Raw genomic sequence first — 27,332 nt, forward strand, 5'->3', positions numbered from 1 at the left:
TTGTTTTCCTTGCCTTTATTATAAAAATGCAACATTTATGGGTCAAGTGAATGATGTTTACAAAAAACAACTGAGTCAGTAATTAAGGGCTAATGTTTTTATTATCTACTTACAAATGTAAGTACAAGTCCTTGTGGACCTATTTTCCTTATACAGCAGGCTTTTTACTTAAACTTCTAACAAGGGTTTTTTCATGCAGGGAGTTGCTCAACTGTGATCCCAATGTTTTGAGACTAGTACTACATGAAAAATGTCAATAGAGAAAGGGCATTAAAAATACTAGGAATGTAATATTAGCAGCAGTGTTCTTTGAAATATACTCTCATACGTATTCTGCAGACAGTGCTGAGAATATTGTAAACAGAAGGCTGTGAACTGCTGGGCAAACATGATGACACAATTTCTACATGCAATTTACCGCAAGCATCTTTTTCTGCAGTATGATCTGTAACAACAAAAATGGCCATCAGACAACAAGTACACCGACTCTGATACATCTGACAGACCAATACTGTCTTTGTTATCAGTCAGCCGATACAACGGTGGGCTGAAATGTATTACAAATAAGCTAAAATGTGAGCGATTATCACTCCATCTGCTGAGTTGTGCTTTCTATATGGGCCAAAATGGAGATGGTGCTTTTGTGAAGCTTCACGGCGAGGCGGACCCACTCTCCTGCTCGTACCTCCAGGGGCTGCTGCAGAACGACGGCGGCCTGCTTCCAGTGAGCAGCCTGGCCGAGGGTGCTCACACTGATCTCTTCGTCCAGGTAGATGTGATACCAGAAGGGAATTGCAGTTATCCTGCCTGTAGATGTAGCCTGGACCTGTTCATTCAGAACCAAAGAAGCAAAGTCAGAAAGTAAAGTGAGGTTAAAAGTTTGTGGGGGGAGACAAATACAGGTCTGACTCATTTCTACTTCTTTTTTCATGCTTGTGAATTTTAATCAGCAGATTTAATGTGTAAATTAATTTTCAGCACTTCAGCCCTGTTCTATCACAGGTGACATTTCTTTTTCAATTTATTTACTTTAAAAAATTTGTTTAATACATATTCCAGTCATGATGCGATCACTGAAAGTACTGATGCACAACTAACCTTGACTTCTCTGTTAATGTAGTTTGCGTTGGCATCCATGAGGTTGAGAACAAAGAGCTCTACAGATTCACTGAGGTGTCTGCACTCCAGTGTGGAAAAGTCCAGAAACACATGGACCGGTACCTAAAAAATATAATAAAGGAAAGGGAACAATTATGTTGCATTTCATTCACCCACAATTCAATCATAGCACTTCTGTTCTATCCTGAAAAAAAGCCTTCCTAACATTAACAAATACTGATCGTGTCAACAAATGCCATAACTACTATAAATACTTATAGGTACTCTAAATACTTACCCATAAATACTATTACCCAGTATGGCCCAGAACAGGCATTTATGCTTTGAAAATGTCACATAAACGCCACTTTACCAGGTACTTCCTGCAAGTACCAGGTTGGACCCATTTTCCTTTACTGGCATGCATTGTGGTCTTCTGCTGCTGTAGCCCATTAACATGTTATGTATTCAGAATAGGGGTGGGGGAAAAAATCGATACTGTGTAGTATCATGATATTTTGTTTGCTAATAATGTATCGATACAGGGACAGCAGAAATCGATATTTTGTTACAAAAAAGGTTTTTGTGCTCTGACTTCAGAGCATGTTGATCCTTTTTCTGAGCAAGAATCCTGACATTCCTTCACTGTCCAAATGTGTTTAACTTTTTTTTGGCAGCAATAAACATGACAGTTTACTTATTTTAATTTAAGACATGTTTTATTTTAATTAAGTTTAAAACTTTTTTATTTAATGTAAAATTATATTTTGTTTTAATTTACTTTCAAATTCTTCAGTTGCTGAATGGGCTGCATAGTTTTCATAAATTGCATAGTTTAGAATAGCTATAACTGTACCAGATGGTTGCATTCAGTTAAGTTGGACTAGACTGTAATACAAACCGTTCAGTTTGTCAACAATAAAACTGACTGAAATGAGAGAAAGACTGAGTGCGAGACTTTGATATTAGATAAAATGAATATTGCTAAAGTTTACCTTTATGTACAGAATCTGAATATCGCAAAATATTTTAAAAAATTGCAATAATATCGTATCGTGCGTTAAGTATTGTGATAATATCGTATTGTGGGATGTATGGTGATTCCCACCTCTAATTCAGAACAAGTAATTTTTTGAAGTACAGTCACCTTCCCATCAGCTGACCTCCAGCATCAATGAGGCATTTTCACCCAGAGAACTGCTGCTCACTGGATATTTTCTCTTATTAGGACCATTCTCTAGAAACCCTAGTGATGGTTATGTGGGAAAATCCCACCAGATCAGCAGTTTGTCTGTCACCAACAACCATGCCACATTCATTTAAATCACCTGTCTTCCCCATTCTGATGCTCAGTTTGAACTTCAGCAGGTCGTCTCCACCGTGTCTACATGCCTAAATGCAACAAGGAGCTGCCATGTGATTCGCTGATTAAATATTTTCTTTCATAAGCACTTAAAACTAAAAATAAAGTGGCTGGTAAGTATATAAGCTCTAATCTTGTGTGAATCTCACTCATGTACTGGCTCTGAAATTGGCACTCAGTCACCAAACTTTTAAGAAAAAATTGAGAACCTCTGACATAAACACATTTAAGTAAGCTTCAGGCAGAAGATTAAAAAAGGAGCTCTTGTTGAATCTTTCTTATTATTTCTTAAAAGAAGAAAAAAACAGTTTACTTCTGCTAAAGGTACATATTATTTTAAAATTTAATAGCAGGCTAAGATTAAAAAGAATAAAGGAACAGCTAAATTGACTCACTGTTGTTGGTCTCAAAAATTAGTTTTTAACTACACAATGTTATTTTCAGCAGGGACCTCACTCCCTCACGGGTTAGCTCAAAAACACATCTTCCACCTCATCCAGACGGGCCGCAGCAGACCTAAAAACCTGCCAGAAAGTGGCAGCACAGAAACTGCCATAGTTTCCTTGACTACAGAACAAAAGAAGCTTTTCTCCTCCCTGTCGCAGTTGTGTAGACCTCAGAGCCCACTGTTTGATGTGCCTGATGTAATGTGCACTGATGTATTCAGGTAGGAATGTCTTAGGGCCAAGCTATGTGTTGTGTCTTGTGTGACAGTTGTGTTAGGAAGTGCCCTCCGCCGAGGGCTTCAAAGACAACATCTGTTAAAACAAACGACCGTCCCGAGAGAGGCCTGCAAAATTAGAGCGCAAACATCATGCTAGGGAAAGAAAACATATTTCCAGACCAAATAAAGAAGAAGAAATTCAAAGGAAATTCACAGCTTGTTTCACGCAGAGGCACACTTCAAAAGAAGAGCACAGAAAACAAAGTCCTGGACCTTGGTATTCCAAATGAAGTACTTGTGTGTTTTCTACCAATCCGCCTGATTATCTCTGGCACGTCACATTCGATCGGAGATATTTTTTCTTATACTTTAATAACACCGCACCACGTGTCAGTCCTATTTAAAATAACCCTTTTGTACAATCTTTGTAAATGATGCGGGCTTACAAACATGGCATACTGTATGCGAAAACTGTCAATATTGACTGTTATTGCATCATGAACATGAGACAGAATATCAGATACAGGCAGCCAGAGAAGTACAAAAGCAAAGTAAAAACTGTTTTATGAAAACTGAAAAAGTCTTGGCTTTACAATCTGGTTTGATTGTGATTCCCTGTAATTTATTTGACCTAATTTAAAACCACTATAGATCGTAAGAAGACGCTTTGTAGCTGAAATTATTAAGCTGTTATAAGTAAAACAACTGTTTCATGTCATCCTCCTGTTTAGAAATTAAGTCTTGAAAAATGTTTGTGCCATCCACACTGAGAAGAATATAAGTCGCTTAATTTAAAATGCTAATATAGACAAGGAATCTGGTCTGCTTAAGCATGAATGAAGAAATAATACAAAACAAAAGTTTTGGAGCATGTTTGAGTACTGATGGAAATGGTGGGGGTTTTTCCAAGAAGGAACAAATATGGTTACGGAATAACGGACCAATTCTTCATGGCATAAATACTGGCTTGAGAACTAGTGACTGTGGAAGTCATCTGAGTACAGTGAACTCATTGTGATATTCAAGAAACCAGTTTGGGATGATTTGATCTTTGTGACATGGAGTGAAGAGGGTGGACATGGTCAGCAACAATACTCCTGTGAGCCTGTGCAAACTGTAGCTTCAGTGCCGTTATTAGCTGACATGTCTCCTCGCTGACGCTCAGACTGCCCTAAATTTTTTTTCTTCTATTACTGGGTCTAGCTGGTGTCAGCAAGAGGGGATTTCCTTATATGGTCATTCTCAGGCAAAACCAGAAGTATCAGGCTAAGCGTAGCATGCACACCTGCTCCATCTGACTCAGAAAGTTTAGCCATACGTTGCAGGTTGCAAATGTTTCGGTGGCTAATTAAAAAAAAAAAAAAAAAAGCAAGTCAAATCTACTTTTCAAATAACAGTCGATACTGATTGCCAGTGGGTTTGTCCTTTCACAGGTAATCATAATTTTTATCAAACTGTGTTTTTTTTTTTCCTGTGGATGTTCACAATGTCCATATTCCAGATTGGATTCAATGTACAGATGGATCTGAGACGCTGCCATTTTTTTTTTTTTTTTTTTTAAACAACCTCCACACCGGTAAGTGGAAAAGATGGTGCACACAAGCACAAGCCAGCTGGAGGCAAATCAAAGAAAGTGGTTTTAGGGAAGGTGGTTTTAAAAAGACAAAAGCTGAAACTGAGTCTGTGCAAAGGTGAATGAACTGAAGGCTGGCATCAACACCCAGTGTAAGATAAATAAGGATTTTTTTTTTTTACCTAAAAACCACTCTAAACTACATGGAAATAAGTATAATTTTCACCCACAGTACATGGAAATTATGGTAAATTATCTGGTACTTACATAGCGCCATTCTATTCAACACTCAAAGCACCTTCTATTACTACCAAGTCTCATTCACCCTATACACAATCATAGTGCTTTTATGTCCCCCAAGCCCTTTTTCTAACATTCACACAAAACTCCAGGTTCAGAAGCTTGCCCAAGGATACTTCAGCACATGGACTACAGGAGCCAGGGATTGATCCACTGACCTTCTGACTCTGACCTGAGCCACAGCTGTCCCGAACGATGGAGCTACAAACTTTAACCGGGGCACTTTTGTTTGATTCTGATCAAACAGTTGTTTGAACTTTGCACTACTACATGGTGCTCTGTACACAGCTTAGAAATCCATGTTAAAGGTGACAAATTTATAGAAACTAACATTAGGAGGGATCGTAATCAAAGGCATATTTTTAGAACCTAACAATATTTATGCAAAAAAAAAACAAGAAAAAACATATTTACCAATTTAAGACACACACACACACACACAGAGTCATTTACATGCAAAATAAAATACCATAATAAAGTGTTCTGGTAGATTTTGCAGTCATACTTACAGTGAACTGGTTGATGAAAGGAGCAATATTGAATCCAAGTGTGGGCTCCTGACCCTGGACAGCGCTTTCCAGTAGCAAAGTCTCAGACTCCACCAGCATACCATACACCACAATCTTTCCCGGGAAAATACGTCCTCCTTCCTCCAGCAGACATCTGGGATAATTGATAGAAATTGAGCTGACACGTCTAAAAGCAAAGCACTAAAAACTGAATCAAAACATGCAAAAGCAAAATACTTTATCAGTTGCACACTCCTACCTGGCCAGTGAGGCTTTCTCCATCAGCTTCTGCCGTATGAGGCCGCAGGTTTCTACACAGTCCAGGATGATGGCACTCCACAGCTTCTCCCTGGAAGGCCTTTGCAGCATCCCCTGCTCATCCTCCGTGTTGTTTAGCCAGAACTCCAAATGCTGTTCCGAGACATTATTGGAGCGAGCCAGTCTCTTAAGCACTTCCTGTTGCTTCTTCTTTTCCACCGAGCTGAAGGCTTTCACGTGACCCTGGCTGGCAGCGATTAGGGAGAGCAGAGAGAAGCCTTCCGACACGTCCAGCACATAAAACGGGCTCGCGCAGCGTGTGGCCACAGCGGGGCCGGGCTGAAAAGCGGACCCTCGCTCTTGGTTTTGGCACTTAACCTTCAGCTGGGAGATGAGTTTGGCTAACGCAGTGCAAAAACTCTGATGGTAATCCTGATTGTTCAGGAGCGCCATTTCCGAACATTCCAGCATGCAGAAGTCTCTCGCTTGACTGTGATCAGTCTGAAGACATGCTAATGCACTGCACAGTTCTGCCTCTGGGTTTGGGTTTGAAACGGGATACTGAGAATCCATTAGTTTGTCTAAACTGATTTTATGGCCGTCTCTCAGCACAGCAACACTGCAGAGCCTCAGGTAGGCATCTCGGCAGGAGACTTCAACAATCAGCTCATCTCGTTGCTTCAGGACAAAACCTGAGACAAAAAAATTCAATGAAGGAAAATGATCAAGAGACTCAAGAGATAAAATGATACTGAAAATTCAGTGTAACCATTAGGCCTTACTAAAGATGCATTACTCTTAAATAACACGTAATTATGAATTTTTTTGCCTGTTTTTGATCATTTTTATTGGTTCGTGTTTGTGTATGGCTTCTCAAACGACCATGAACACACCCGTGTACCAAAGTATTCTAAAGTAAATATAAGGTCATCTGTCTGTCATTCATTTACAATAATGAGAGACACTGATAAAGTCATACAGAAAATGATCACTCCAAGTTCATGCTGTTGAAGCTGCTTCTACAAGCTACTGAATCATTTTTATTTATTTAAATTTTATTAAATAAATAGCACCACGTTTTGTTTTTGTAACACTCTGATTCGAACTAAAAAATGATCTATTTTTTGACTGCATACTATTCAGTACTTGCATCCTTCCAGATAAGGAAACGTCTGCTTTTACATGCTTTGTCTATCCCTTCTCAATCTTTTTGTGTTAGCAACGAACGTCACTTGTGTCAAAACCGTTATTTTAAAATAAGTACACATAAACATGATTTATAGACACAGTAAAAAATATAGTTAAAAACATCTTAAAAATATACTGAATACTATTTAGATGGCTGCTGACATGTGAGATATGGGCACGCAGGATGGAAAACAAAAAGAGCACAGAGGAGACGAAAGGAACCCAGCAGAGAAATTATAATTCAAGGGACCAGGCAGCGAGAGGATTCCTACAGGAATAACATCTGCTCGTGTCTTCGCGTCAACACGCGGCTCGTCACAGGCGTTTGAGGAAAATGCATATTTATTGCCTATAAGAATTTCATGAACACTAAAGAGTGTCACAGGCGATCAGCCCGCACGTGTCACGGCAGCGGGGAAACGGATGTTGGCGATCACCGGGAAAGGTGGCAGCACCCTTGAGGCTGCCTTCGCCAATTAGCGCTGCAGTGAAATGCTGTAGAGGCCTGTCTCAAAGATGATGTACTGCGATGCCAACCGGAACATGTCACCTAATGTCGGTGGCTATTAAGTTCACGCTGGCCTGGGATGGTAGCAGAGTAAAGAGTATGCAGTGCCCTTAGGTACATTTGCCAAAGTTAATTTAAAGCTCAGAAAGCAATTAAAACTTTTTAAAAGTCTTGACAGTTTTAATGTTTCATAGTATCCATTTTATGCTACTTTAATAGCCTTACTGTGAGCCTTAAAAATACAGAGACGTGTACTATTTTTATTTGAGCTGATACCATATTTCTTAAATGAGTCTTAAAATTTCACTAAATGTGATTTTTACAGTGTCACTAAATTACATGTTGTAGTGGAAAATTCCCAGAAAATAACAACACAGAAATTATTATTAGCAGCTAAAATGCTTCTTAAAGTAATCCACACATTATTAAACAGAGAAGACTTTAACACACACTGCCCTCATCTGACGTAACACAGAAATGCAAGATAAACAAGAAGCAAACACAAGCAGATCAGATGTTTCATTTAAACATGCTCAATTCATGAGAATGAAGAAGTGGACTGGTTATGTGCTTAAAATTTACCTTAAGACAAGGCTAACAAAAGTAATGTATGTAAACTACAATAAGTGACGAAGTCTCCACCTATCTTACCCTTGGCACTGTGGAAGGGGTAGATGGCTTGTTCCCAGCAAGTGTCCTCCTGGGGTCCAGTAGACAGACTGTTCTCCTCATCCAGGTGGAGCTGGAACCACACTGCCAAAGCATCCAGCTCTCCCTGCTGAATGACGGGCAGCCGGATCTCTTGAACCTCCCTGGAGCTCAGACCTTCCAGCTCCTACAGGTTACAAAACAAGTCACACTTAAAGCGGAAGCAACACATCTGTGAAGGAGCTAAAATCAAAACTCAATTCAAGCTTATACTCGGAAGGGCTGATAAATTTGACAGATGTTGCTGCTTTTAAAGTAATTCAAAGACAATCTGCTTGTTAGACTGAACAATAAGCAGATGTTGTTCGGCACTTTCAGAAATTTCAAGTCTCCAAGACCATTACCACTGTTTTGCTATTAAATCACTCCTCTCATGCTGCTGGCACGCACTGAGAGTTGCAGTGAGGCGGTTACAGATTATGACATAAAGCGGGTTGTCTGCTAATCGGATGGTCAGTGGTTCAATAACTGGTTCCTCTAATCTCTAATCATGTGTGTATGTGTATGTTAGACAAAGGCATTTAAGAATTTAAAAAAGCACTGATATGAATGCATGAATGAGGCTTGTAGTAATGAGCACTTTCTCCTCAAATTGAGTAGAAAAGCACTACATTAGTACCAGTCCATTTTCATCTATCGCAAAGAGCAGTGTAGTATGCAATACAGCAAACATCATCTGAGATGTTTCAATTCCACCTTAAAATAACAATATTTACTTTAGTGCAAGCATGCCAGTGGATATGTTAAAATAGTTCAAAATTTGAATGCTAACACTAGAAAAATACATTTCCAAGTTGCACTCATATCTATGAAAAGGTGGATTTGAAAGGGAATTAGCAGAGTTCCCTCTAGTGGATAAACTCTGCAACATCAACACTCAAACACAGAGGAAGGGTGTTCCTCCCATCGCTTCTTTTTTTTTTTTTAATGTAATTTATCAGCCAATATAAATGCCAATAACAATCTATCAGCCAATATCGGCCAATCTATCACCCTATCGATATATCGGTCCGGTTCTACACATAATAATCGTAATCTCATACGCAAGAGGTTCTTAAAGGAACACCTTCCAAATGTTAAAGAACAAAGTGCAGCTGGAAAAGTTTCACTTTCTATAGTTTTCAAGACACCAGCTGCACGTTTCAGCATAAATCTAAGTATGACTTATCTGCTAAAGTGGCATTGATTTCTGAATATGCGTCAGCCCTCATCACCTGCACATTGTTGAAATCTATGTTGAGGGCTGTGAATGGCTCTGTGAGAGGTTTATATCCTCCTGGCAGTCTGCTGAGTCTTTCTGTAGTGTACGGCTCCATGGAGTCGTCTGGTTCGGAGCTGCAGCTCACTGGGCTGTGGAGCTCTCCAGCTGCAGCCATGGAGAGACCGCCCACCTTTGTCACACACAGCCTGCATAAAAAGAAAAAAAAGACACGCAGTCAGCTGATTGATGCAGACAGCTAGTGAACACAAGTGTTCTTTTTAAGGTCGCTCCTGGGTCTACCTGTGATGCCGGCGGATCTCGCTGCACTCGACAGCCATACCAAAGACAGTGGCTCCTGCGGGGATGACCCGTCCTGTGGCAGACTGCTCCCCAAATTCATTCTCACCCCTCTGTGGGGAAAAGGCATATTTGTGGCTAATGCTACTAAGCATTTAATCCTATTAATATTGTTAACACTTCACATGAAAGTCGACTGGATACATTTGGCTTTAACAGCAGGGTAAAACTACGTGTAAGTTACTGGATGTGCTGAACTGTCACATCTCACACTATGAACTCTGATTTTGCATGTGTTATTCTGACACTTAACAGGCTGCTCCTTGGCTATACATTAACAGATGCTTGTGCTGACACTGTGTTACCACCCAGGCCAGTGTCGCCCGCATGTAGCTTTTTCTGTGCTTTTGTCATAGGCGGATCCTGCTCTGTAGTTCCTCTTACTCTGCCAACCAATCGGCAAGCTCGACCTGCTTTTGTTGCCTTATTTAAGCACTTCAGGTCAATACCAGGTGACTAGAATTGCATTTTTTGCAGCCCACCACTGCACCTTTTGGTCTACGCCACTGACAAACTTCTTATAAGCTTAACTGATTCAGGCTGAGCATGCCATAAGCATGCAATAAGTGCAGTTTATCTGCATTTCTGAGGTATTTCTTTTACTGGCTGCGGGCTGGGTCAGGCTGAGCTCTCTCATTCACACAGATACACACACAAACACATAAACACCACAGTGAGACGTTTCAAATGGTCACTTCTTAGACATAGTTATATCCTGAGTGTTGCTTTCATTTTCCTTTTATTACTGAATAAGTCACTGTTACTTTGTTAGCCCGCTTCTGTCTTTTTATTCCTTTCGCAGATTTGACCGGTCCTCTCCTACTTGCAGTTTTATTGCACCTTTTGTTTTTTGCAAAGCAATAAATAACTTTGCTAAACCAACAACAACTGGCTTTATGCCTGTACCCTACAAACTGGTAACACTGAGTTGTGACGCAGACATTTCGTCAGAACTTCTTTTTTTGGGCTAAAAAACACGTGATCGCTTTCTTGATGCTTGTCCCATCAGTTCAATAGGAAGTGTTACTCACTAGAAGACTTTTGAAACCTTTTCTATCTCTGTTTTCACCTACCTACATATCTCTTCTGAATTTATGTGATTTTTTCAAATTAATTACATCCATTTTATCCACATGGCTCATGTGCAAAACTGTCTAAACGTTTTATTTATTTATGTGGGATTTTTGAGCTACAAACATTGCTTCTTTCGTACATTCAATCATTATTTTTTTAAATCTGATCTCAAACCAAAGCCCCAACCATGGTTCAGTTTGTTTTGTTGTGTAAGATATGTATTAAGTGCTCAATTGTGTGTGTTTTTTCAAATAATCTATTAAAGTACTTCACTTGAACATTGGAGAAACTGAACTTCACCCAAACCCAGTGCCATCCCTCTGTAAGTGCATGAATGCATTAATGATTGCAGCTAAACATCTGCAGTTTATTTAATAGTTTATGAAGGACTGCCGTGTTTACAGACTCATCTTTGTGTTTAATGATTATGAGTTACCTTGGGCGGCAGCAGGAGGTGGTGCCAAGCGTGAATCAGACTCTCTATGATGCCCTCTCCAAACAATCCTGCATCTACTGTCTCTGTCACCACCAGTGATACCCTTTGGAGGAAGAATAAAAGCATTTATGGAAAAACCTTATTTTTTAAAAGACTTCATAAAACAAGGATCATTACACCACTACACACTGAGACTGGCTAAACTACAACACCTGGAGGGTGATTAAAAAGTATTTTAGGTACAAAGTGCACCTGTGCGGTATGTCCTTTGGCACTTCCATCTCCAGGGACTTCATATGGAGGATCTTGATGCTGCCGTCCATTCCATTAGCACTCACCACCTCACAGGCCAGCTCATACATGGTCTTTGACAGCTCACAGGCGTACACCTCAGCAGCCCCTGCCTTCTTAGCACACATACTTCACAGAGAGAAACAGGAAATCAGGACAAGAATTCACCTTTGAAGCCACAATAAGAAGCATAAATCCACCACTAACTCTGGAGTTTGTATCAAAGAGTCCAAATTTAACTTTCAAATCACACTTGATAACTTAAGCAAATGAACAGGTTTCAAATTCCAATGGAAAATGTCTCACCCAAGGATTCCAGTGCCAGTACCTATGTCAAGTACAGTGTTGCAGCCCTTCTGAACAGCCTTCTGAATGGCTTGCTGGTACTTCTGGTTTCTCCCGTGGTCATTGAGCATGAAGAAATGCCAGCGCTCCACCAGCCAGTTGGCCACACGGTAGAAGTTCTCTCTGGCCTCTGGGTAGTCTGGTCTCATCTTTAGAGCTTTGTGAAAATAACCTGCAGCTTCATCTCTAAATCCCATTCTGGAGGTAAAGGGGGGGGGGGGGGGGGGGGGGGGGAGCATAAAAATATAATTTATTGAGAGAATGTAAAATGCTACAGAACTAAGAAACACAAGTGCTTAAAACACAAATCCTATAGTATAATATACTACAAGCAAAGTAATATAATATCATTTTTTTTAATCCATCCATTTTCTTCCACTTATTCGGGTCCAGGCTGTGAGGTCAGCAGTCTAAGCACAGATATCCAGATCTCACTCTCCTCCACTACCTTCTCCAGCTTTTCAGGGTGGGACGCTAAGGCATTCCCAAGCCAGCCCAGAGATGTAATCTCTCCCATGTGTCCTGGGTCTGCCCTGAGGCCACTTCCTGGTAGGGCACACCCAACACACCTCACCTAAGAGGCACCCAGGAGGCATCCTGAACCATTGAGCTGGTTAATTTAGATGTTTAGTAGCAGCAGCTCTACTCTAGCCTGCTCCCAAATGACAGAGCTCATCACCTTAGCTCTAAGAGAGCTAGACCGCTACCCTGAGGAATGACTAAACTCATTTCTGCCATCAGTATCTGCGATCTTGTTCTTTTGGTAACTACCCACAGCTCATGGCCAAAAGTGGAAGCAACTTTTTTACAGTTCTCTCTTCATTAGAACAGACTGTCACAGCGTCCATGTCACAGCGTCCATGTCACAGCGTCCGTGTCACTGCGCACGCTGCACCAATCCATCTGCGATCTCCCACCCTACTCTCCTCACACTCGTGAACAATTTTTTTAAAAACTAAGAAACTAATAATACAAGTAGAGTACCTGAACAGGTGTTCGCCCATGCTGTTTAGGATCACCTCGTCATCAGGGAAAAGTTCCAGAGCTTGTTCGTAGCAATCAAAAAGGTACTGAATGCGGCCCAGAGAGTCCAGTTCTTCTGCCCATTTGAAGAGAGTGAACCTGAAAGACTCCTAAAGAGAGAGAGAGATTTCAATGAATATCTTTGGATTTATTTATTTATTGATAAGATCATTGCTGTTAGGCCCAGTAATCATCTCTTCCTCTTTTTTATAGCCTTTAAAGGGAAAAGTTAAACCATTCTCTAGCTCTTCAGTTGTAATATGATCCTCTTCACTGATAAAGGCAGCTGAGCGTTTCCCCTTCTGTAGTAGCTATGGTTTCTTACTTGCCCACAGGCTGTATCCCTTTGTATTTTAAGCATGCTCCCTTCCAGCTCACTTTTCAGAGAAACCTAACTTAGAACCTCCTGTGCTCAGGAACTATGCATCTATATCCAAACTCACTTATTTGTCAAACACATCAGTTCTGTGACACTGTAGATCATTATATCCATAGAGGTCATGTGACTAGGTCAGTACTTCTGGCACACCATTAGATTAGAGCTTATCCCTTAAACAAAAGTTTCACCATCTCTGTAACAGGCCTCGAGGTCTAATTTCCACTGCAGTCTTCTGGGGCTTGTGTAGGGTTTGGTTCTAGCACCCCTATTACTCTCTAAGTGCTCGCTGCTAAAGCATAAATACCATTTATCCACAGATCATATTCAGATTTTTTTCTCTGAAATACATCTGCCTTTTGTTATCTGAAACCAGATTTTGCTAAATTTCAGTGCTCAGTGCTCCTCAAGGATCAGTCCTAGTCTTTATGTATTGTCTGGGATAATTCTAATTAGTCTTTGTCACTGACACCCATATTTTGTTTTGTTTGACTTCAAGTAGATGACCTGTGATGTGCTTTAACATTACATGAAAGTGATGACTTACTAGACCACGCAGATGGTTTCACATCACACTTCTATTTATGTCTCTTCGCCGGCTCTCTGCTCAGCATCAAATTTCTCATTCTTACGTGCAACATGTGCACCTAAATTCCTTCATCTTCACTTCACTCACTCACTGTCTGTCCCAGTGACACCATACTTTCCAAGTCTGGTTGTATGCACTGATTGGGGTATTTTAATTCAGGTTTTTTACACTTTTTTTCCTTTGTTTTTCTTTCATATTGCTTTTAATAACTGTGAGTTTTTGGTGATCCTCATTTCAGAAAAGCAGTGTATCAGGAAATCCCGCTCGCTTGCTGTAAAATTTGACCTCTGCGTGTATAATTGTGACTGGTTATCTGTGGACAGCGTTTGGCACCGAGTGCTGACGGACTGGTTTTCAGCATAGTGTAAACAGTAATTACCCTTGCAAAGTCCTTAAACACAGGTGCGAGGTTGAGCACCAGGAGGTAGTGTGCAAACGCAGTTCCATAATCTTGGTTGAACAAGCACTGCTGGGCACTTTCCAGAGAACTGGAGACCAGCTCGTTCCTGGCAGGATCGGCTCGGCGGCGCCTTCGAGTCCTCCTGCCGTGCTTCTGCCGTGTGCTGGTGTTAGGCATCCCTCAAATTAAGAGCAATAAATGGAAATTCTTTAAGAAAGATAATCATGATCCCATATGTACGATCTGAAGCCACTTTCAAGCCACCCCGCCCAAAGCACTACACCCAGAAAAGAAAGAAAACAAAGGAACTTTTCTATGTAGTGAAATAGAAGATAAATGCAGAAGATAAATACTGCATAAAAAACACAAATTAAAATGCTATATATTTAATCAGCCATATGAAAAAGAAAGCTTTAACAGAACTCTATGCAATCCTGTAAAAAAAATTTGTGCATCTTTACAATTTTCGCAGGAATTAAGAGCATAAGTAGCAGCCAGGTACAGCTAACTAAATACATTTGATTAACTGATCATCAGCAAATGTGAGCGCCTCTATAAAAGCAGAGGTGTTGACAGTGTGCTGGTCTGGAGCATTCAGGTGTGTGTTAATACAGTGCCAGGGAAGAAAAGCGTCAACAATGAGCTCAGAGAAGTAACTGTTGGTGCCTACCAGTCTGGGAAGGATTACAAAGCCATTTCCAAACAATTTGAAGTCAATCCTTCTACAGTGAGAGAGATTATTCGCAAGTGGAAAACATTAAAGACAGACGCCAATCTTCCCAGTAAGATTTCATCCAAAGGTCATGGAAGGGGTGGGTGGGGTGTGTGTGTGTGTGTGGGGGGGGGGGGGGGGGGGGGGGGGGGGGGTGTTGGCACTCAGACTCTACAGGCCTCAGTTAGCATGTTAAAGTTCATAAAAGTGCAAGTGCAATTTGGAAAAAGCTTTAACAAGTGTGGCTTTTTTAGAAATGTTGTCAGGAGAAAGCCTCTTCTCTCTAAAAAAGAACAATGCTTAGCTTTGCAAAGACACTTGTGAACAAACCACAAGACTGATGGAGCAATGTCCTCTGGAAAGACAAGATTAAAGTGCAGCTGTTTGGTGGAAGCCAAACACAGCATATCAATACAAACACCTCAAATCAACTGTCAAGCATGGTGGTGGAAGGGTGAAAAAATGGGTTTGATTTTCAGCCACAAGGCCCCAGTACAGTGAGTCACTGAGTCAACCATGAACTCCATATACCACAGCATTCTACACTCAAATGTAAGGACATTAATCCAGCTGCTAAGGCTTGGTGCAATGTGGGTCATGGAACAGGACAATGATGCCAAGCACAGCAGCAAGTCTACAACAGAAAAAGAATCAAGTCGTTGCTATTTCGATCAAAGCCCAGATTTCAAGCCGGTGTTGTGCCAAAAAGTGATTGCCTGCCAAAAACTGATTTTCGGTATTTGCCAAAAACTGATTGCTCGTATTTAAACTGTTATAAGTAATTTGTTGGGCTATAATATGTGAAACATATGTCAAATGCATCCCTCATGGATGACAAAGTCATATTGAGCCACAAACAACATTCGTGTAACAAGGTACAAGCCACAATCAGTTTTTGGCAGTGACTTTTACATAACCTTTATTTGTGCAGTTAAAAAAAAATCTCATTAACACTAAAAATGTCTTTTGTAAGAGTAAGTTGGCCAAGAGCACAGCAGAAATGGCAGCAAATATTACAATAGTTTTGTAAAAATATTTTACGTGGGGATAAAGGACCGGATTGGTTATAATGTAAGTACAATAACACAGAGTAGTAAAGATGGTTGAAAAAACAGATAATTTTTTAATTCTATATATAACCCCTTTGTAAACGCTGTTAACCGGAGTCTATTTACCAACATACGCAAAGATGTTACACAGAAAAATTACACAGAAACATTGGAAATCAGTTTTTGGCAGGCAATCACTTTTTGGCACAACTCTGTGGCTGGACCTTTAGAGAGGTGTGCATAAACGAAAGCCTTCCAACCTCAATGAACTAAGGCAACTTTATAAAGTTCCTCGACAATGCGAGTCTGAATGATACAGAAACCATTACTCCAGGTTATTGCTCCTGAATCCGGGGGTGCGGACCTGTGAAAACTTTCTTTAATGATTGTATATCGTACCTTTCATTTAGTCACACTTTTTAGATCTTCATTTTTTTTTCTCGAAATAGGCATGCCAAGTTATCATTATTATTGCCAACATAATATCGGCTTTATAACGGCTATTTAAAAATACTCTTTATCTTGCATCACTAACGTTCACTTACTGTATGCTGGTTTTGTCCACAGGCTGATGTTTAGAAATAAGCTACGGGGATGTTTAAGTGGTGCTGTTAATTTGGCAAACACACAAACGTTAACATTGAATTCACATCCAACACAGTCGTTAGCATGTTTGTTTGACAGTCCGTCTCCCAGCAGCACCCTGAAGATATTCTAAAAGTTGCTAACAAAAATTATCCGCAAAAAATGGACATAATCTCATATTCAGGCTCTGTGTTTGCTTATTCAAACGCCAAATTACATTTCTGCTATAAATCGTGCATCTACCGTTCAACAAGACAAGTGTCCGCGCGCTGAATAGCCCCGAAGGAAACATGTCGCCAACTAGACCAAGGTTCCGAAAGTGCAGCCGTTACACTCGTTTAATTTATTTGAAATTGTGAAGAGGACAAACGCACTGCAAAAAACGTAGTGAATTTTTTTTATTTGTTTATTTGCAGACCGACGTACAAAAAGCGCGATTGCCTCGTACTTTATTCCCGCGGAACTCGTCACTGGCGGATTTTAAGGCAAAATCAAAGACCGTGACAAATCAAGATAATTCCCAGCCAGGAAAATCCCTATGGAAGTTCCCTCTTTGGGTCTTTCTGTAATTTGGCGAGTTCGGTGAATTAACCCAACTGAAACGTTTTCTTTTACAATACGGGGAAAAAATAAAAAAAAAGTTATTGTTTTAAACAAGAATCGGGTAGTACAGACTTTAGTCAGGGCTGCTATCCAATTATCTATGTGGTTTGGGGTTAGACCACACTATCTTTTGTGTTTTTTTCAAATGTTGTATTAAACTTACACATTTCCGACCGAAATACAAAGCCTATACAGTACTGTGTAAAAACCACTCCTCATTTCTTCATATTTTGCTGGGTGCAGGAATTTATTGAAACACGTGCAGACATACACAAAAACACAGTATATGAGGCAAAAACAGAGTTTGTAAAATTCCAACCAGGTTGAAAGTCAGTGTTTGGTATGACCACATTTATTCTTCAACACAGCTTAAACTCTCTTAGGCAAGTATTCTTATAGTTAGTCTTGTAAGGAATAGTTCTCCAGGCTTCTTAAAGGACATTCAAAACTCTTCTTTGGATGTTGGCTGCCCTTTGTTCTGTTCTCTGTCAGGATGATCCCAAACCTATTCAATAATATCGAGGTACGGCTCTGGGGAGGCCAGACCATGACTGATAGTGTTCCTGTGTGTTTTTCAATTTAGATGTCTCACAGCATTAGTATGAGAAATGAAGCTGTTGCCAATTAGATGTTTTCCACATGGTATTACATAGTAAATCAAAATCTGACTCTACTTTACTGTGTTCATAATTCCATCAGTTTTTACAGGATCCCCAAAACCACTGGCAGAAATGCAGCCCCAAACCATGACAGAGTCCCCACCGTGTTTTAGCCTAAAGATGCCTCTAGACCTCTCCTGACCTTTTCTACACATATTGATGACCTGTTGAAATTTGGATTCATGACTCCACCAGACCTGTTGCTGCTGATCTTCAGTCGAGTCTTTGTGTAATTTAGCATACCTTGGTTCTTCCTTAAGAAAATCTTCTGCCACTGATACCATTTTAGTAAACAGTAAATGGATCAACTAAATGGCCAGATATCAAGTCTCTGATGGATTCCCCCCCCCCCTCCTACTCATTAAGGGCATGGCTTTCATATATTGATCATTTACAATAGCTCTTTTTTTTAAAAGCCTTCCACGTCTCCTTCTGTCATCCACTTGCACATTTTCTTTTAAATTTTTTATTTTAAGGACGTTGGTGCAAAAACACTTTACTCCCAGTCAAGCTGTTTTCTATGGCTGCCCCGAGAACATTTTCTTTTTGTTTGTAATGGGTTGCTATTAACAAAGATCCTATAGATACAAACTGAAAGTGGTCCTTTGTTATATTTGTGCAGACACAACACCTTTTGATCCCTTGTGTTAGATGTCTTTTATAGGCTTGAATGACTCAGGTCACTCTTGAATGGCTTAAAAAAATATTTTCTGAAAATGGTCAGGTACAAGGACTGCAGTGAAAAAACTTGAAAAAGCCTGCAGACCTATGGCATAAAACCAGCAAAAAAATAAAATTAAAAAAAATCAATAAATAAGAGAAAATGTGTCCCCTTAGAATCAAACTATAAAGAAATTACAGTAAGGATGGCAATCCTTCAATCCTCAGTCCACACAGGACCAGAGGGGAGCTTTGATTTTCCAAAGAAAAACCTGTAAAGTTAGCACCGCCTGATTCTCCAGCGCAAAATAACCTTTCAGCCACGTTATAGTATACTACTACTCCTTTTAATTAAATAAAACCTGCAATTACCCCATTGTTCCCACCACAAAACGAAAACAACGGTCATTGGGCACGCGAAGAAACGACGGCGGAAGTATCCTGACTAAGCTATCTGGCGCAAACCTCTGCTGGCAGAAGTTTGCAACACGCACGCAGATGTCAGTAGCGGAGTTTCTCAATCTGTCACTTTAGCTAGGTGGAGTACATTTGATGGAGGAAGGAAAAAATTGGACACAGCACACTCTGACTTTTTGACCACTGGTGTCAACCGACTTCCGATGAATGCTTCAGGCGATATCGTATCTTTATCACTTCTTAACCGTTATACTTGCTAGTCATTCTGGTTTTATTTGACAGCCGTGGAACAACACCCATGAGCCCGTGTCAGAAGTTACCATGCTAAACAACGTTAGCTGCTGCTGCTACTTCTTCACGTAGCTATGCTTTCTCAGCCCGACTCGAAGACTCCTAAAAAACGACCCGTCATTTAACAGCAGCGACTATTTATTTGCTCGAATTGCAAACTGAACCTGGATTTGTTGTGCTTCTTTTTTTCCGTGTGTGAGTTTTCCGTTGTTTGAAAACGAAGCTATCAATCTGTCACAGCAATGGGACTACACCCGCTGGAATTTAGTGAGTGCTATCTGGACAGCCCGAGCTTCAGGGACAAAATAAAGTCACACGAAGCAGAGCTGGACAAAACTAACAGGTTTATCAAAGAGCTGTACAAAGATGGGAAGAACCTCATCAATGCAACCAAGCGTAAGTTTGACGTTTTAAATATTCAAATGGTGCAAGAAAATCAGTGAGTCGCAGAAAAATCGAGCACTCAGCATTGATTATGTTATGAGCGAGGCTGTTGAGGTTAATTAAAGCTAGGTGTGAGGAATATAATGGACATGTAGAGGAAAAACGTTTTTAGATCTGGTCTGTCAGTTTGGCTCAATTTGTCAACACTTTGCAGTGCCGGGCTTCAGTGCAAATATTTCCTTAGACTTGGGGATGTGTACATGACTGAAAGTCCACTCCCTTCGCAGAGTGTAACGTTTGTGTTTTAATTCATCAAAGTTTGCTCCAGACATATCGCCCGTGTTTTAAAAATAATGCTAATTAAACAAACAGAAAAAAAGATTAAAAAAAATTAGCGGTGAGACGAATAAAGCTGAGAAATGAGCAAAGACACTCGGGGAAAGCACCTGAAATACAAGAGAAGTGAAAAACGAAATCCTAATAAGAAACTGCAGAGCTTGTAGCATCTCTGTTTATGAGGCGCTCGTTAGTAGCTGAAGGTTTATTGTAAGACGAGATAATTTGGGGGAAACAAATGTAAGTTTTTGTTTTATTTTATGGGGAAAGTTTTGAGTCGGTGTGAACCAGTGCTCTGGATTTTTTAATAACACCTTACACTATTCGTTCAGTCACACACCTCAGCTGGGTTAAAAATGATTACATTATCTCCTTGAACTCTAATCTCATGGGCTGGGCTTGTCTGTAAGTTGCCCTGTGCTTAACGCCAGGACTTAAACACTTATAAAACAGACTGCTTTGCCTTGCTGGAAATGCTATGAATCATTTCTAGTTTCTGAAACACTGTATCTGAAAGGTTTAAAATAATACCAATCCTATTTTAGTGAACTTTTTTTATGCTGATGGGGGCTAAAATTTACCCTCAGGCTTGCTTTATTGTCTGTCTGTGTCTGTGCTGCTGGTTAGTGTCAGGTATGACTTTCATACTTGCTTCAAGAAAAGCCTAAAGTCTCCCAAAGCTCACATTTACTAGTGTGTTTTTTCATGCTGACTACACAGCGCACAAGCACTGCATGAGCAGACTTTGAGGCAAAGGGTTAATATTGTAAAGTATTAGCGTGTCACAAACATAAGATTATATGTATATGAGTTTGGTTTAGTGTTTCCTACAGCAACAAAATATTTTGACTGATTTTCAAAACTGGCTCTCTGAGTTTGAGCTTAATGTTTCTATTTATATCCTAAGCTTTTTTATTGGAAGGCCAAGGTGTGTGGTATGCGAGATATTTAAGTTTTCTTGCATGTACATGAAAACTGTACTCAAACAGTTTGTGGCGTTAAAGTTACCTTTGCATCTCGTCTTGAGATTCAGTCTTAGCCACACTCTAGCTTACAAAAAAGCCTTTGGCGCTTAAAATATTTTAACCTTTTATGTATTTTTAAATGCGTATGGATTGTCTTTTTATTTTAATTACGTTGCTTTAACATAAAGTTAAGGTGGTGCATTTTTTAAAAATCTTTTCTTTTGGTTACAAAGGTGCATATTAACTGGTTGTTATGTGGTGTGGGCTTGTTTGTTCATTAGGTCACTTAAATGTGCTTTAATTAGAAAAATGATGTGTGACTCAAAAATATGTATCACGTCAAGTTTGTTCATGTTATAGATGTGTATTCTACATGGACTTAAAATCTGCAGTTCATGATTTCCCTTTCTTTTCCCCCAGAAATTTAAAAAACTTGTAGATTTACATGCAACAAAACAATTTTCATTTCTTTTTAGTTTTTAAATTTTTTTAACTTGAATCGTTTGTGGTTTAGTAATGATACAAATACGTAAATAGGAACTTTTAGCAAGCTATTAAATGCATACATTAAAGGCACAGAAGTCACCAGATTTTGCTTTCTGACTGGGCGGGCCGCGCCCTAAGCCATGTGTGGCTGCATTGAGCGTGAGTTTTTCCCCTCACAACTGAGAGGTTTGCTGGACAAGGGCTCCGCGCACAATAGTGCATTATTTGCACTTTATGTATCAGAAACTATTCAATAAATTACATTTTTGGACACAGTTTTGAGAAATATTTGCAGATAGTAAAGTTTCATGTTGGAAAGTCCATTTTTAAAAATGTTTTTCTTGATTGTGTCATTACTTGGCTGCTTTTTTGTGCACAGCCGGGATTGTCGGCCTGTTTCTTTGCCTTTTTGAATGTTTCCATGGTCTCATTGGAGCTCTTTGCTACTCTGACCCCCCTCATCATAGTGACTCCCTTGACACTTAAACTTTAAAACTTAACAGATAAACTTAAATTCTTTCAATCTGAGTAAAGATCTTAGGGGGATAGTTGTGTACCCTCTAAAAGGACATTTTGGTTAAAGTTGTCTAAACATGTTTCATCTATACAACTGTCACATTGATTGAACATGAGGAAACTGTCCTTATGTTATGTACGTTTAATAATGCCTGCTGTAATTTTTGTGACTTTCTCATGCCTTAGGCCAGAGTTATGGTAAACTGTGGACATGTACACGGACCCCTCAGCTAGGATTTTTACAATGCTACTTTTCAATCCTCTTGGAAAATGGGTCCATAGCTGGTGTCATTACAGTTGAGGGTGTGCAGATGTCAATACAGTCACATATGCCTCAGACCTTTGCAGATGCTCAAGGTGAAATGTTGGTAGTATTATTATTTTACTTGCACCAACAAAAAATTTGAATAGCCTCCGCAGTGTTGTGGTGACTCACTGGCAGTTGATGTGATGTTGGTGCACTGCTGTGTTGGTATAAACTGGCACAGTGACATAGTGTCTAGTTTCAGTATGGCATGTGGTATCTTGTATTTAGCATCGTATTTGACTGTAGTTTTTTTTTTTTTGCTTTGATTTAAAGTAGAGTCAGGATGCTAGCATATCACTGCTTTCACTAAGTCTGTGTTGGTGTTTTTAGAAAATGACAAGAAATAGGAAACCCTGGTCATGCTCTCCCAATGGGACTATTGCAAAATCTGTTTCAGGAAGGAAGTGATGGTTATGTTATGTTCTGACATTAATGAAGTTTGCTCAGCCTAATTCACTTGGCCTGTGCTGAAGCCTTTAATGGAAACTATTTTGTCAACAAAACTGTTTTTGGTGTATTTTTATCATTCTAATCAGGAGCCATTTACACTATTTGGTAGTGGCAGCAATAGAGCAATTTAAACATTATAGAGCTACTGCAGCAGATTGTTAGACATGGCTTGATTGCTTTAGATGTTATCTAGACTTAAAGCAGAACTTTTTGATTTCTATTTCTATTTTAGGCTGTTCTTTGTGCTGTGCTGAAGGTTAATTTAAAACAAAGCTAGTCTGTCCGGGGTGGAGTAGGCTTTCTTCTATTGGTGAACAACAGATGATCAAATTAAGCGTCATCAATTTCAATAATTTATCATTGCCTCAAGTTTGATGGTTGTAGTTCTTTTTTTCTTTTTTCTTTTTTGTCTTAAGCAAAAGAATATTTTTGTTGTTAGGATAAAAAAAAAAACAAGCGCCTGTTTTTATGCGTTGTCGTTAGCAACAACAACGGTAAAACCATTGCGTGTCCGCTTGTTTATTTTCCACATAAACCTTTCACAATAAAGCTGAAGATCCTGTAGAGACTTTTCAAAATAAACTGAATCACGTGAAAGAGTATGCAGAGTGTTTACGGATGAGAAGCAAAAAAGAGCCGTCAGGTGCTAAAAAATAAACCTTAGACTCAAACGTTAGAACAGGCTTGTCCCCGCAGCACGCCGTGTAATAAATACTCACAAAGAAAACAGCGGCCGTTACAACTTGTGTCTAAAAATGTATAGTTTCATGCATCGGTTAAAACACTCGACTCCACGTACACGATGCCCAGCTGGAAACACTTCCCGCAAGTCGAGCTGCCCGAGATTCACAGAATTTACAGAAAATGTTCAAGTTTTGTGATTTATATCGTTATCGGGACGATATGTGTCTTATATCGGGATATGAGATTTTGGTCATATCACACAGCCCTACTCTGCAGCATGTTAAATGTTAAAGTTCATGGCAATACAATTAGAAAAACATGAACACATTTGGCTTGCTTGGGAGAGTTGGCTGGAGAAAGTGTTTTCTTAGATTTGCAAAGAGGCATCTGAACAAACCCCTAAGACTTCTGGAACAATGTCCTTTAGACAGATGAGACCTAAGTAGAAATGTTTGGCCATAAGATACAACACAATGTTTGATGGAAACCAAGCACACCATGTCAGTACAAACACCTCATACCAACTGTCAAGCACGGTGGTGGAGGGGTATTGATTTGGGCCTGGGCACCTTGCAGTCACTGAGTTGACTACAAACTCCTCTGTATACCAAAGTATTGCAGAATGAAATGAGGCCATCTGTACGACAGCTAAAGGTTGGTCCAAATTTAGCTGTCAAACAGATGGCCTCATTTCATTTCAAGGTTGATTCAAATTGGGTTATGCCAAGCACAACGTTTAATCTGCAACAGAATGGCTGAAAAAGAAGAAAATCAGATTGTTGCAATGGCCAAGTCCTACACCTCAACTTGAATGAAATGGTGTGGTGGGACATTTAGAGAGATGTGCATTTACAAATGTCCACAAACCTCTATCTTACAATGATGTAAGAGACTGATGGCCATACAGAAAATGGTTACTTCAAGATATTGTTGCCAAGGATGGTTGTACAAGCTAAACTCATAACATTTACTGAGTTTTAAGTAAACCTCACAATTCATATAGTCCTTTCAGGTTTCTGTCAAACTGTAAGTATGTGTCTGTTTAGTATAACTGAAAAAATAAAATAAATTATTGCAATTAATTGTAATTTAATGGGTTGTTATTGTAATGTCAGAACTGTCAGCTCAATAACTGAAGGTAGTAGAGTTTGATGGCCTAAAATGGATTGGAAGCTCTACAGATAATTTTCTACAAATATTCTGATTCTTAAAATAGAATAATAGATTTAAAGTCTGTCGCCCTGCTCTAAACTTTTGATCCTGTTCATAGCTGGCATAGCTATTTCTTGGGTGATTTGATCAAAGTACATCAGTTTTCAGTGAGCAGTAGAAAAGTCTTTAGATGTTTTCGAAGTGACAAAATCTGCTTTTCCCGCTCCTGATTTGTTTGCAGAGGTCCTTCATGGATCTACATGCCAGTTGATTAGGCGGTCCTTCAGTGTAGTCCAGTACACAGGAAACAAAACGGCTATGGCTGAATGCATCCTAAGTGTCTTTACATCTGTACTGTGAAGCTGTCCACTTATTGCAAGACCACCCAAGTTAATGCTGGGTGTGAACAGGGCCTTTCTCTAAGCACAGGGGTATTACAAAGTTTACAGTATTTTGGGCTATACCTAAAGTTTAAGTAAGGTACAGCGTTGTTAATGTACATTCGTAGGGTGGAGCTCAATCACCGTCCAGCTCTGTTTAGGTGGATACACTCTGATAATAGGGTTACAGTCTCATGAGACACTGTGTTTGGTTAGTCTTTTTAGAGAGAATCCTACAAACAATCAGAAGTTTTCTTCCGAGTATGCTTTTTGTAGTTTGCAACTTTGAAGTTAAAAGGGTCACATATCTAGATGCAAGATTGTGTGCTTTTTCTTGATGCGTAGACATGATTTGAGGCCGCTAAGCTGTTTAATCTGCAGGATAAGATGGCCACTATCCACTTCACAATAAGCTGCAACACTCGACAGTATTGTACAGATGTGTTATTTAGAGGTCTGCAGTGAACACTAACAGATTTAATCTTGAATGCAATTTAGGTATAGATTTTTGAGTTTCATGATAATTCTTTTTTCCTTTAGTGTTGCCCTCAGAAGGCTCAGTTGTTTGGGCAGTTCAAAGCACAGTTGTTGTTGTAGAAATCCATTCAGTTCTCAGCCTTTCAGTAACTCCCTTGGCTGCTACAGCTGGACGGATGTGCCAGTATGGAAAGTCCTTGGTTCTGGGAGGAAACTTTGAAGCGGGGCCTTGGGCCAGAGAGGCATGACATGGAAGTGCCCATTAGAGGAGCAGCATGCAGATGTGCTTCTGTTTCAGAGGGTTTCCTCCACAGGAACTGTGTCCTGTCTGTACCCTCTCAGCTACACGTCACTGTTGTCTTTAGTAAACCTCCTTTGCTCCCCCAGGAGGTTTTGAGTTCTCAGTTTCTGAAGATCTTGTTATTTGGGGAGTCTTGTCACTGCTCACTTCTCCACTGCCCCTTGCAAATTGTGTTTTCGTGTTGTAATAATCTGGAAAACTGAAGTTAGACAAAGTTGCAGCAAGATCAGGCCTGTCTCTTCCACAGCTGGACTTGCTCAGGTAAATTGACCAAACAGTTCAGAAAAACAATTCCATAAGTGTAATTTTTTTTGTAGTTTCACTTTTGGTTCCACATTGAAAGCCTAGCGATGTGAAGGTCTCTTTCTGTCTGGCAGACAGGTTTAAGAGTAGCCTGCCATAGTGTGCTTTGGCTCACTGCTCGTCTCTGTAATCACATTACTGATTCTGCCAAAGAGCCACATCACAATCTTTCATTAAAATCGCATTAGCACAAGACGTGAAGTCATGTGGGAGGAACGCTCCTTATCTCTCTCTCTCTCCAAGGAAGAGGTCTACTATAAAAGTATATTGCATTGCAGTGTTTCAAGGGCTCCTTTTTTGGTGAGGACACCTTTCACTGCATAATGAAAGAAAAGCATTTTTGGTGTCTGAGGGGGGAAGAATACCTCAGACACTGAAATATTGTGATCAGCCTCTTGGCTGTTACTGACAGCGTAGCCTCACCCAGCACACTTGTTTTGAGGTTCAGGGATACGTAAATGAAGTAATGCATGCTTTCTGGTCAGGGAGCTGTGGGAGGGGTCGGGCGAGCTGGCTCTGGGGAGGGCAAAGGTGGAAGGCAAGTAGAGCTGGGATACAGCCTGGAAAAGATGGGAGAGTGGAACAGGAAAGACTGTGGAAAGGCGCGGCACGTAAACACTGTGGGCCTGCATTAGGCAACTCCTGACCTAAGTGGCACATCTGGTGAGACTATAGAAATCATAACAAGCAACTTTCCAACAGATGCCAATAAATACACTGTGGACTTCTTCTGCAACTGACCTTTGACATGGACTTACATTTTATAGTCTGTTATGGAGAAAACCTTAGCTACTGCAGTCCCAACATGCATGTTAAACTTTCTGCTTTAAAACACTCAGCAAGTTAAAAAGGATTTGGGCTAACTGATGTTGATTATCAGTGATGTTAATCTGTAAAGCCCAGTGTAACAGAAAACATGAGGCCAGTTTTTATAAAGAGCACTGGTGAGCGTGCAACCAGTAACTCTACAATCAGTTTCATTAATATTCAACTTGTAAGTGCCAGTATTTTCCAATGGATAGGTTGCTCTGAACAGTTTAATAATATATGTTACAACACAGTGCTTTAAGCAATCAGGCTCCATTAACGAAGCTGTTTGCACTGTAACAACAGACCATTTTGAAGATTAATCAAATATCTTGACAGTACAATGACTCCAAGTTGTTGTTTTTTTTCCTGGTGTTAGATTCATTATTGTCATTGACTTTATTTTTTTTGCTTTTGTTCTTGTGAATGCCAGTTCTTAAAGCACCTGATATTAATACAGTGTTTGAGAAATTAAATGGATTAATCAGTGATTTTTGGTGAAGGACCAGGCAGTTAGGGAACTTAATATTACTATTGTCCACCAGAC

General features: G+C 39.9%; 2 protein-coding genes across 3 annotated transcripts in view; one reads left to right on the forward strand and one right to left on the reverse strand.

The window, feature by feature from the left end:
- Nucleotides 1-82: 82 nt before the first annotated feature.
- On the reverse strand, nucleotides 83-16,902 carry prmt9 (protein arginine methyltransferase 9). Its single transcript, XM_084931641.1, has 13 exons — nucleotides 16,568-16,902; nucleotides 14,241-14,440; nucleotides 12,858-13,006; nucleotides 11,835-12,071; nucleotides 11,490-11,657; nucleotides 11,238-11,340; nucleotides 9,671-9,780; nucleotides 9,384-9,576; nucleotides 8,113-8,296; nucleotides 5,767-6,457; nucleotides 5,508-5,661; nucleotides 1,099-1,221; nucleotides 83-826 (listed from the first exon to the last, which is right to left on the reverse strand). Exons 2-13 carry the CDS (start codon nucleotides 14,436-14,438, stop codon nucleotides 587-589), a joined length of 2,550 nt encoding a protein of 849 aa, XP_084787767.1. The 5' UTR covers nucleotides 14,439-14,440; nucleotides 16,568-16,902; the 3' UTR covers nucleotides 83-586.
- Nucleotides 16,903-18,969: 2,067 nt separating this feature from the next.
- The window catches only part of arhgap10 (Rho GTPase activating protein 10), a 51,869-nt gene continuing 43,506 nt past the window's right edge, over nucleotides 18,970-27,332 (forward strand). For both annotated transcript variants that reach the window (XM_084931643.1, XM_084931645.1), the window contains exon 1: nucleotides 18,970-19,633. In XM_084931643.1, coding sequence (XP_084787769.1) covers nucleotides 19,480-19,633 — 154 coding nt within the window. In that variant the 5' untranslated portion in view covers nucleotides 18,970-19,479. The remainder of the gene's footprint in view (nucleotides 19,634-27,332) is intronic.

This window comes from Perissodus microlepis, chromosome 6 (assembly GCF_051167445.1).
Source record: "Perissodus microlepis isolate ML-2025 ecotype Zambia chromosome 6, ASM5116744v1, whole genome shotgun sequence".
Classification (NCBI taxonomy): domain Eukaryota; kingdom Metazoa; phylum Chordata; class Actinopteri; order Cichliformes; family Cichlidae; genus Perissodus; species Perissodus microlepis.

Coding starts and splice junctions, on each gene's coding strand:
- prmt9 (XM_084931641.1), bottom strand. CDS start 14,438: ATGCCTAACACCAGCACACGGCAGAAGCACGGCAGGAGGACTCGAAGG. Junction 11,341..11,489: donor CCAAAGGACATACCGCACAG/GTGCACTTTGTA, acceptor CTTCCTCCAAAG/GGTATCACTGGTGGTGACAG. Junction 1,222..5,507: donor CTTTCATCAACCAGTTCACT/GTAAGTATGACT, acceptor TATATTTTTTAG/GTACCGGTCCATGTGTTTCT.